The sequence below is a fragment of the Tarenaya hassleriana genome, unplaced genomic scaffold (genome assembly GCF_000463585.1).
Source record: "Tarenaya hassleriana unplaced genomic scaffold, ASM46358v1 Cleome107, whole genome shotgun sequence".
Classification (NCBI taxonomy): Eukaryota; Viridiplantae; Streptophyta; class Magnoliopsida; order Brassicales; family Cleomaceae; genus Tarenaya; species Tarenaya hassleriana.
The window spans coordinates 212979-224911 of NW_010960960.1; the positions used below are offsets into that span (position 1 = coordinate 212979).

An 11933-nucleotide genomic window follows, 5' to 3' on the forward strand; every position below is an offset into this window, starting at 1 on the left:
TAAATAAAGATAAATATAAGTAAATAAAATTCTTAATAATATGTAAAATTAAGATCAAGATGATTTTTATGTAATAAACATGATATTTTTTAGATTATTGTTATTAATATTTGTTTAATATAATTGTCATATTCAATGAAAAATATAAATTAAATGTTCTAATTATAAATACCTAATGAATTTTTTATGAACCAATAGAAATGGAAAAAACTACTACATAGATGATGAGGTGGCTTCACCAGAATCCTTTAAACTCCTTTATTAATATATATATAGATCTATCAATTGATTTCTCTATTAAGTCAAATATAATATTAAATATATAATAAATTTATGAATATATTTTTTTATCTAGTTCAGTAATTATAATGATATATTTTATAAGTTTGAGAATAAATATATTAAGCCAAAAGTTTAGGAATTTATTTGTTATAACATTATTATTCGGGTACAAAAAAATAATAATATTAAGTATCTTAAAAAAGAAATGGATTTTTCAAAACATTTACAAATCACTTAAGAGACGCACAAATTAAAATATTTTTCATAATTTATAGTTGATTTTAAAATTTCAAAATTCTCACAAAAACTATATAAAAGACACCGTCATAAACTCATTACAAACATTGCTGTTTCCGTGGATCCACTTGTAGCCACGAACGTAAAACTCTTACACATATGATTCATCACTCGAGTTCATGTTTCATCATTGCGAGTCATAATAAATCCTTTGGAATCCACTACAGGTTGCAGTGGAGGCCATATGGAAGGAACGCAATCAACGGTTATTTCGCAACCGATCTAATACGGTGGCGATTACTTGTCTTAAGATTGATAGACGCATAAGGAATATTTTCTTGACTGCTGCTGGCCGATGTCGGATCACAACTTCATCTCCTCTCCAAGATTGGTATTATCTCGAGATTATCTCCCGCTAAATCGTCTACCAAGTTAAATCTTTGTATACCCAATTATGAGTCTTTTGTATACCACTTGTCATGGGTCACTTATTCTGTTTTCGAACAAAAACTGATCTGTAAAGTTTTGATATAATTAATACGATTCACATTTTAATAAAAAAAAAAACTTGTCACTCATCTTCTGTTACCCCTTCTTGAAGAGACACCAATTGCTTATAAAACCCATCAGATTTTGCTATAAGCTCCCTGTGACTGCCCTTCTCAACCACTCTTCCCTTCTTCAGAACCGCTATTACCTCTGCCTTCTTTATCGTCGACAATCTATGAGCCACGATGACCGTTGTCCGGCCCTTCATTAGCTTATCGAGAGCTTCCTTGACCGCCTTTTCCGAGCCACTGTCCAATGCGCTTGTCGCCTCGTCCAGGAGAAGCACCGAAGGGTCCTTCAGAACCGCTGTCGACAGTTCTGACCTCCCGATAGCTGCACTCCCTTGTCGCCCACATGGGTCTTATACCCGTCTGGCATTCTGATTATAAACTCGTGGGCGTTTGCTGCTTTCGCTACCTCTATGATTTCTGCCTCCGTGGCTTTCTTGTTTCCGTACTTGATATTCTCGTAGATGGTTGTGGAGAATAGTGCAGGTTCTTGCTGGACTAAGGCTAGTTTCTTGCGCAAGGAGCGGAGGTTCAGGGTTTGTATGTCGTGCCCATCTATGCAGACCTTGCCGGTGTTTGGATCATAGAATCTCATTATTAATGAGATGATTGTGCTCTTCCCTGAAAACTTATCGAGATAATTATTAAAACATAAGAAAATCCCTACATATTTAATAGATTCATATATAAAATAATATCAGTATTAAGTATACTAATACAGAATGATGATATCAGGTCTTGCAGGGTACGAGAAGCTCACGTTTCTCAGTTCTAGGTCTCCTTTAATCTGAGAGACAGGGATTGAGTCCGGTTTATCTGGCAGAATTGCAGAATCTCGGTGTAGAATCCTGAAAACCGACACGAGTGCTTGTGTGCCCTTGACTATATCTGGCGTGAGTGCAAGCGTTTCCGCTACTGCATAAGATGTGATGACTAGCACCATGAAAGATTTGATGCTATCAGCAAAATTTGCTTCCTTATGGTTGATCACAACTGAGATGTACCAGAGGCCAAGCGCAAAGGAAGAAAATGCTAGAAACTGAGAGAACCCGTATGCAAATCCAGAAATGTGGCCTCTGAAAAAGGTTTGAGAGTTTGGTTTGCTCAGCTCGTAGGTAAACTGTGTCGAGATCTGTTTGTCCGCTCCAAACGCTGCAACTGTCCGTATATTGGTAACCGCTTCACGCGCCACAGTAGTTGCTCTAGAGTATGCTGTCGTGTAGTCTCCTCCAAATCCTTTCAGAAACATTTGCTGTAACATTTTGAGCAAAGTCATTATCTACATCTTCAAAATCAAAATCAGAAATCACGATTTTACCTCGGCGACAAAGGAGAGAATGATAAGAGGAAAACAAGCTGTTACAACTGCTGCGACACGCCAGTTATAAATGAAGGCGAGGACAAATGCAGTGATTGTAAGGGATAAGTTCTGGACTATTGTGGAAAGGCGTTCTGCGAGACAACTTCTCACCAAAGTTGCATCAGCTGCTAAGATTGAGGTCAGGGAGCCAGTGTTGTTCTCATCCAAATCGAACCAACCGATCTCATTGGAAAGAATTGCTGCACATTTTTGGATATGTAAGCTCATGCATTTAGTAGTGTCTCCAACATTTTGAAATTGTGACATGGAAACATACAAGTATTTTACCTGAGAACAACGATAAGCGAACCCGGGCCGTGAGTCGTTCTCCCATCAAGGTATAGAAATAATGATGCAAGAGGTAGATAGGCACGGCGAGAAATCCCATTCCAATGAATATAAAAGCCACCCTTTCAACATCATGTTTTATCACATGAGGAAAAGGTGAGTAAAACGCGGTCAAGGCATATGTGATTCCCATGGAAAACAGAGGAGTTTGGGCCCCAGTGAAAACGGCACCAATCGAGCCAAGTAATGCGTAAGGCCATTCCGGGGCATTCAACTTCATCAGTTCCCAAATCATCGAAGACGAGCTCAAGTCTTCGTGGCACTGATCTTGTTTTGTTGTTTCCATGTCTTCCCTGAAGCTGGTGGCTCCTCGGAAGCTTGAACTCCTCCTAGAGCTAGAAACTCTTTGTGAAATCGAAGAACAAACACGAGAGATACTGTCTTCAGACAATATTGATCTCGGGTTTTCAAAAGTTTCTGTTGCTTGTAAATTAACAAGAGTGGCATACTCTCCTCCTTTGGATATTAATTCACAATGGCTCCCGCTTTCGGCGATTTTGCCATATTTCAGTACAACGATTGTGTCAACGTCTCGTATGGTGGATAATCTGTGTGCGACGACAATGGTGGTTCTGTCTTCCATTATTCTTTCTAGTGCATGTTGAACAATTTGCTCTGATTCTGCATCGATTGCGCTTGTGGCTTCATCCAAGAGCAAGATCTTGGGATTTCTTACAACTGCCCGGGCAATAGCAATTCGTTGTTTTTGTCCTCCTGAGAGCTGAGTCCCTCCTTCTCCAACCTGTGAGCATGGTTTTGAAAATTCAATAAACGAAAACCGGAAGAAGATTGTGCAATTTCAGGGATCTTACTTGAGTATTATAGCCTTCAGGCAATGCTCGAATGAAAGAATCTGCATTTGCAACTTTAGCCGCTCCTATGATCTGATTCATATCTGCATCTTCTTTGCCGAAGAGAATATTGGCCGCTATGGTTGTGCCAAATAATGTAGGTTCTTGACTTACTATTCCCATTTGTTCTCTCAACCATTTCAGGTTTAGAGCCTTGATATCATGCCCGTCCAAGATTATTTGTCCTGGCATATAAAAAATTGAAATATGGATGGGTTTTATCTGCAATGTGATGATAGTTCGGTAGGAGCAAAGAAGATACCTGAGTTGGGCTCATAGAAACGTTGAACCATGGATATGATTGTACTCTTCCCGGAGCCACTTGGACCAACGAATGCAAAAGTCTTTCCCGAATGTATAGTAAAGCTGAGATTCTCGAAAACCTCCTTAGGCCTTGAGGGGTATGTAAAAGAAACTTGTCGGAACTCAATCTGCCCTACTACTTTTTGTAAAGTAGTTCCATCATTCAATCCCTCGAAACTTTCGGGGTTCCTATCAATCATACTAAAGATATTCGAAGCAGCCACCCGACCTTTGCCAATGGCAGAAAAGCTTGGAGTAGCCTGACCCAGAGAGCTGCAAACATCGAAAGATTCTATCATCGACATGTAAAGTATAATTATGCAGGAAAACGCTGCAAGAAACGAAAAATTCGTGGTTTTTCAAACTTACAATCCACTGAAAATGACATTAAGGATCGTTGTGAAGGCCTTGGCTCCATTACATTTCCCGTGTCTGACCAGCAGGCTTGCATACCATAAAAGTAATGCCCAAGCACATAAGAGTAGAGCATATGTGGATCCAATGCCGAGGCCTTTCACTAGACCGCTCCTTTTCCCCAGTTTTAGAGCTTTCTTGAGTGAATTTGAGTATGATTCCACAGCATTTTCTTCTCCCACAAATGCATATACAGTTCTAACCTGGGATATAACCTGATTCACAATGCATATGAAGTTCAGAGAAACCTTCGAAATCACCGATGTTATCGACTCAACCCAATTCAATATCGCATTTCGAAGAACCTAAACAAATGCTTCAGAATCGGTTTGGGACTTAAACCGAAGTAGTTTCAATTAACATCCAGTTATATTCACCAAGAAACACTGTGTGTTTACCTCTTCTGCAACTTTTCCTCCGTCAGCATAAGCAGCCTCGCTTTTCTCAGATATCGTCGACATGATTATGGCATACGATCCTCCTGCGATGGCTATTAGCGGAACCACCGCCAACGTGAGCAGTGTAATTTGCCATACCGAGAAAAATCCAATGGCAAATCCGACAAGGAACTGAAACAGGTACCGCAATGCGTGGCCTGTCTGAAACCAACATAATGAAAAAAGAAACAAAAACACTCAGTGGTATTTCATCGAACACCTTCTGATCTTATACAAAATTCAACGCAAAACTCACAGAAAGTAAAACCCTTTACTTAGAAAGATGGAAACTCGAATCTTATAGTTCATATCTCTATGCAGATATATACAGAGACATATACACGTAAACACTGCTAACACACACATGTACATATATACAGGGTACCTTCTGGAATTTACAAAATTCAGCAGAAAAATTCACAGAAAGTAAAACAATTTACTGGAGAGAGTGGAAACTAGAATTTCACCGTTCACATATCTACGCACACAACCTATATACGAAAACAAATGCTTGCGTGTGTGTACGTATACACGCATATGTGCATAGTACCTTGTCTCCAATGGCGTCTTGGACCAAGATTGCATCGCTTGAGATGTGAAAAATCAGATTGGAATCTCTAACTTCCGTGTCAAAGAAAGCGATATCTCTTCTTAAGATCGAATTCAGATAATTTATACGCAAACGTGCTGTTTGTCTCTCCCCTGTTTGCATCCAACATGCAACTCCTGCCAAACCCAGGTTCAACGCTTTAAACCAAACTAGAAACAGACCAGACTGGCTGGACATAATTGAACATTAAAAAAATTAAAACAAAAGAAAAAAAATGGAAATAGTGATAAAGGGGAAGACAAAAATAGAACAGAATATATGTTAAGTTCAAGCTTAAACCAAACTCAGATAGTTTCAGTACGATATAAAGTGTGTATTTCGTCAAGTTTAAATTATATTATAAAATCATATGGTTAATTCTGATTTCAATATTAGTCTAGATCCAGTTATCGAAAAAAAATATTTAAGTTTTTTTATAACCGAGTATCTTGAACAGAAACGCAGTCAAATGCTGGAGCCAAGAACAAACAGATTGATTGGAATTACACTTTTTTCTCCAACTTGATATTCAAACTCGGGAAGAAATAATTATTTTACGTCTTCCATCACGAGGTGAGTTATCAAAATTGAGTAAAAAAGGTTGAAGTTTAACAAGTTTAAGTTTCTATTTTTTCAATTTTCAATCGAGCATAACATCTAACCGAGCTGTGATCCAACTCAGCCAGAAACGGACAATACGGAAGCTAATCGGAGGACAAACATTAAATAAAAAAGAAAGGAAAAAAAAAAAGAAAACGGTGATCAAATAAAGGAAAACTCGTATCAAACGTGGAAGACAAGAACAACTTCCCCAAAAAAACGTGGAAGACAAGAACAAGACAGAACATATATCACGTCAAGTTTAATATGTTAAAGTTCTTGTTTGTAGCCATTTCCTATGGATCACAACATTTTAAACCAAACTGAACTGAGAGAGCGAAAAACGTAAAGGCCAAAACCACAACAGGATAGACGAGAAAGAAAAAAAGGATATTTCCCATCCCAAATCCTCTAAAATATTTTTTTATAAAAAACAGATCATATTAGACCGAACCAAAGCTCCATATATTCTGGTTGGTATATAAAAAGGTACGAGTATGGAAATCATGTAAAGAAGAAAAAAATAACATCTTGATCCACAACCAAATCAAACCAAACCACCGACGTAGCGATAGAACGTACCGACCCAGGAGGATACGAGATTGGCCAAACCCAAGTAAACCGCGTTTAATGCAGTCTGTGAAAGGCCAAGATTCGGAATGTTAATAACAACAGCGGAACCAAAATGAAATGATTAGGTTTTGGCGAATTTGCAGTAACAAAGCACGAACCTGAGACACACGAGAAGACATGGACCCAGGATTTGCATAGAGAGTTCCCAAGGCATCCAGCATTCTCCCGAACAAGATAAAGAACACAGGAAGTGTGGCGCCATGGATAGCTGCGCCTAAACTGCCGAAAAACATCAAAACGTAATCCAATTTATCAGCAGCGCCAAACAAACCAAACAACGACGTCGAGTTCTTCTTCTTCTTTCTTTTGTCTTTCTCCTTGTTCATTTCAATCTCGTTTTCAGAACTTGGGTTCTCCAAGCTGCCATTCCGGGTGAATTCTACAATATCCATTTTTGTTTTTGGAGAATTAAGATAAGAGAAGGTGGATTTTCTTGTGGGGAAAGTGAAGGGCAAGGGACAAAGGGCTAAGGGCAAAACCATGAATTTATAAGGGAAAAAGGATGAAGAAATTTCCTTCCAATTAAATGCAAAGTGCACCTAACAAAAGCATCTTTCTAACTGTCTTTCCTTGGGTAATAATTAAGGCTTTCAAAGGATAATGCATGGGCATGCAAACACTAGTCTCTTATATCACTATGCTAATTAATTTTGATTCATATGTCTGTCGGGCAAAAACATTTGATTCATATGTACGTATGCTTTTATGATTTGAGGGTCCATGCATATATGGATTCCACATTTTTGTTGTACCATTAATGAACTGAAAAATCATTTTTTTTTCAATGTTTGCAATGCGGTTTTCCATTCTAGTTTATTGTTATGCAAATCTTGTTGGGTAAACGAAGCGACAAGAAACGGGAGATGGGAGATGAGAGGTACCCTCCGACTGATCTTTCAGGCTGTAAAGCTTGGTTGCAAGGTATTTCGGGGGAAGACAACAGATGGAGAAAGGCGCTCATCAAGATCCTGATTCAACACTCACTACATGAAATCTGGGAGATGAGGAATAATCGCATTTTTCAGAATTCCTCAGTCACTACTTAGCTGCTTAACAGGGTCGTCTAATAGCAGGTTCAAAAAGTGCGATCGCATAGGGCCCAAAAATATGTAGAGGCTCAATTAATTTTAAAAATATTAATAATATATATTATTATAGGTAATTCTTAATAATTATGAATAGAACATGTTAATAACACATCATTTTATTATTATTATTAAATAAATTAGTAGTGATTATGAGTCAGTCATTTCAACATAATATTTATTAACCATTTTAATTATATTTTAAAATTATTATTTTTTAATATATAAATTAATATATTTTAATAATCTAAAATTACGATGTGTACGGGTCCCAAAATTTTATGAGACGGCCATGTTGCTTAGAAGTCGTCTGGACCGATCTATCAGAAGTACACTATTGTCTCTACAGCAGAGTCGATACTGCGAAAGCAACATCCTACTCCGGAAGTGGTACTCTCTCACTCTTTAACGAGAAATGCAACCATAAATGTTACGCTGAGTGCTAAGTGCTAGATTATTTCCTTGCAAGGATTGTAATAGCTAAAAGCTTGTATTGTGGATCCTGGATCCTGAAACTATGTTTCACCCAATTTTCATTAATACACCCCAAATTACATTAAAAAAAATATTGTTGGGTAGGTAAGACTAGTATGATGTGTGATTGATGATCATATAGATGATCATAGGTTGGGTTCAACCCTTTAGATCATGAGTTTTTTATAAACCTATCAGTTTCGATTGGTTTACCTATTTTAAATAGTTTGTAGGCTATTGCGTGGAACCGATGGGATTACTCCCTCACGTGAAGGGTTGTGGGGGATTCCCTTTGTTATTAAAAAAATAAACATTGTTGGAGTAGACGATTGTTGTTAGTATTGCTCTGGATCCGACAAATCGAATGATCTCAAATAAGTATCTACGATTAAAAAAAATGTTTTTGTTATATGGAACACAATTTCCTTAAGTTCGATTGTTGTGCTTGTTGGAGACGACGATTTGTTGACGACACAAAGTTTTGGCAATTCCAACGATTCCAAATAAGTACCGGTAACAAAAGATTATTTTTGTCGAGGCCTGTGAAATACAGTTTCCTTAAGTTCAATTTCCGTATCACCTCTAAAGCTTCGAGGATGCAGCCAATGCCACGAGAGCCGTCAAGGATGCTTGGTTGAAGCATCAGATTGACGACATCGAGATCTCTTGTCTCATGTTGGGAAGCATGGCCCCGAATATGCAGAGGCAGTTTGAGGGGAAGTCAAACCAAACCACCGACGTAGCGATAGAACGTACCGACCCAGGAGGATACGAGATTGGCCAAACCCAAGTAAACCGCGTTTAATGCAGTCTGTGAAAGGCCAAGGTCAGCACCCACGTCCTCAACATGCGAGCTGATGTTGAGGAACTTGAGCGCATGAGAGTGACACTCGATGCTGACTTGGTTGCAGACTTGATCCTTATGTCATTGCTGAGGACTATAACCAGTTTGTGATGCAGTATCATATGCATGGGATGACTAAGAGCTTAGCCGAACTGCATGGGATGCTGAAATTGGCCGAGCAGGATATTGTGGTGCCCAAGACTGTGCTTGCTGTTGAGAACAACTCCAGCAAGAAGCGGCGGGGTAAAGCCAAAAAGAATGTGGCGAAAAAGGCAAAGGTTGCTTCTACGCCTAAGTCTAAGCCCGATAAGGGTGACTGTCATTACTGCGGAGTGTCTGGACACTGGAAGCGTAATTGTCACCTTTACTTGGAGGATCTGAAGGATAAGATGTTTGGTGAAGCTTCTGCCTCAGGTATTCATATTATAGAAGCTAACATCTGTACTATATCTTCGTGGGTATTGGATACCGGAAGTGCCTCACACGTTTGTGGAAATGTGCAGGGACTAAGAAGAAGTAGGATGCTGGCAAAGGGAGAAGCGGATCTATGCGTCGGAAATGGAGCAAGAGTTGTTGCATTGTGTGTTGGCGTTTACGATTTGCATCTTCCTTCTGGACTTGTTTTAGAATTAAGTAATTGTTACTATGTTCCTACGATTAGCAGAAACATTATTTCTATTTCTTGTCTGGATTTGGATGGTTTTCGATTTGTGATTGAGAACTCGAGTTTGATGATTTATCGAGATGATATTTACTATGGTAATGGTTATCTAGTTAATGGTTTATACGTCTTGAATGATCAGCCCTCGAACTCGACATCATCTATCTATAGCGTGAGTACTAAACGGTTTAAGCCGAACGAATTAAACCCGACCTTTCTCTGGCATTGTCGTCTAGACCATATAAACGAGAAACGCATTCAGAAGCTTCATCATGAAGGACTTCTGGATTCATTTGACTTTGAGTCTCTTGAATCTTGCGAGTCTTGTTTGATGGGCAAGATGACAAAGCATCCTTTCAAGGGGAAAGGACAGAGAGCGACAGAATAATTGGCTCTCATACATAGTGATGTATGCGGACCAATGATCTGTCCAGCTAGAGGAGGTTATCTGTATTTCGTTACGTTCACTGATGATTTCAGTCGATACGGTTATGTCTATTTAATGAGACATAAGTCTGAAACACTTGAAATGTTCAAGGCTTTCAGAAACGAAGTGCAGAACCAGCTTGGCAAGACGATCAAGACACTTCGATCCGATCGTGGTGGCGGGTACATGAGCCAAGAGTTCACTGACTATCTGGTTGATTGTGGTATTGTATCATAATTAACTCCTCATGGAACGTCACAGTGGAATGGCGTGTCTGGACGGAGGAACCGAACACTGTTAGACATGGTTCGGTCAATGATGAGTCAGACAGATCTTCCGATCTTCCGAAGCCCTTTTGGGGCTACGCTTTAGAGACCGATGCGTACCAGCTGAACAGGAGTCCAACGAAGTCGGCTGAAGTGACGCCATATGAGATATGGACGGGAAAGCGTCCCGCATTGTCGTTTGTCAGAATTTGGGGTTGCGACACTTATGTGAAGCGTCAGATGGCTGATTAGTTATCCTCCAAATCTGACAAGTGTTTATTTGTAGGCTACCCTAAGAAAACTAAGGGTTACTACTTCTACATTCCGACAGAGAACAAAGTGTTCATTGCCAGGAATGCGACTTTTATGGAGCGAGAGTTCGTCTCCAAAAGAGTCAGTGGGAGTAGGATCGAACTTGAGGAAGTTCGAGAGCAGCAAGTAGACACTGAGCCGAGTGAACAAGTTGAAGAAGTTCAACCTGTTACACTGCCCGTTGTGACTCAACCTTCGACGAGTGAACCTCGGAGATCAGGCAGGAATCGCCAAGAGCCAACGAGATATGGATTTCTCGTAACTGGGAATGAGGAACTCATGTTATTAAAACATGACGAGCCCACCACATACCCAGAGGCAATGGCGAATCCGGACTCCGAAAAATGGCGCGAGGCTATGAAGTCCGAGATGCAATCCATGTCAGACAACCAAGTATGGACTCTGGTTGATACATCTGAAGGGATAAAACCCATCGGATGCAAGTGGATCTTCAAGAAGAAGACCGACATGGATGGCAACGTGCACACGTATAAGGCACGACTTGTGGCGAAAGGATTCCGTCAGATTCATGGTATTGACTATGATGAGACGTTTTCGCCCGTAGTTATGCTGAAGTCCATCAGGATCCTACTTGCCATAGCCGCATATTACGACTATGAGATATGGCAAATGGATGTCAAGACCGCGTTCCTTAACGGGAACTTGACCGAGGATGTGTACATGACACAACCCAAAGGTTTTGTCGATCCAAGGAACCCGAGGATAGTGTGCAAGCTTCAGAGATCCATTTATGGACTAAAGCAAGCTTCAAGGAGCTGGAATCTTCGCTTTGATGAGACAATCAAAAAGTTTGGTTTCTCACAGAACCGTCAATAACATCCTGAAGTACTTGAGAAGGATTAAGGATGTGTTCTTGGTATACGGTGGGTCGGAAGACAAGCTCGCTGTAAAAGGTTACACCGATGCTAGTTTCCAGTCAGACCCGGATGACTACAGATCGCAGTCTGGCTATGTTTTCTACTCGAACGGAGGCGCTGTTAGCTGGAAGAGTTCCAAGCATGCGACCGTTACAGATTCTACTACAGAAGCTGAGTATATTGCAGCGTCGGACGCAGCAAAGGAAGCTGTTTGTATCAGGAAGTTTGTTGGAGACTTGGGTGTCATTCCTAGTACTGATAGTCCCATTGCTCTGTATTGTGACAACAATGGAGCGATCGCACAAGCGAAAGAACCCAGATCCCATCAACGATCCAAACACATACTCAGACGGTTTCACCTTATCAGGGAGATCA

The 11933-nt window shown here is 39.9% G+C and overlaps 1 protein-coding gene across 1 annotated transcript; it reads right to left on the reverse strand.

Annotated features, from left to right (window-relative positions):
- Positions 1-1015: 1015 nt before the first annotated feature.
- LOC104805021 (ABC transporter B family member 13-like) lies at positions 1016-7072 on the reverse strand. Its single transcript, XM_010529424.2, is given in 11 exon segments — positions 1016-1386; positions 1389-2328; positions 2395-2636; positions 2725-3526; positions 3597-3820; positions 3898-4211; positions 4308-4567; positions 4751-4951; positions 5340-5515; positions 6561-6615; positions 6710-7072. Coding segments are annotated over 11 exon segments (3804 nt in total). The 5' UTR covers positions 7004-7072; the 3' UTR covers positions 1016-1090.
- Positions 7073-11933: the final 4861 nt, after the last annotated feature.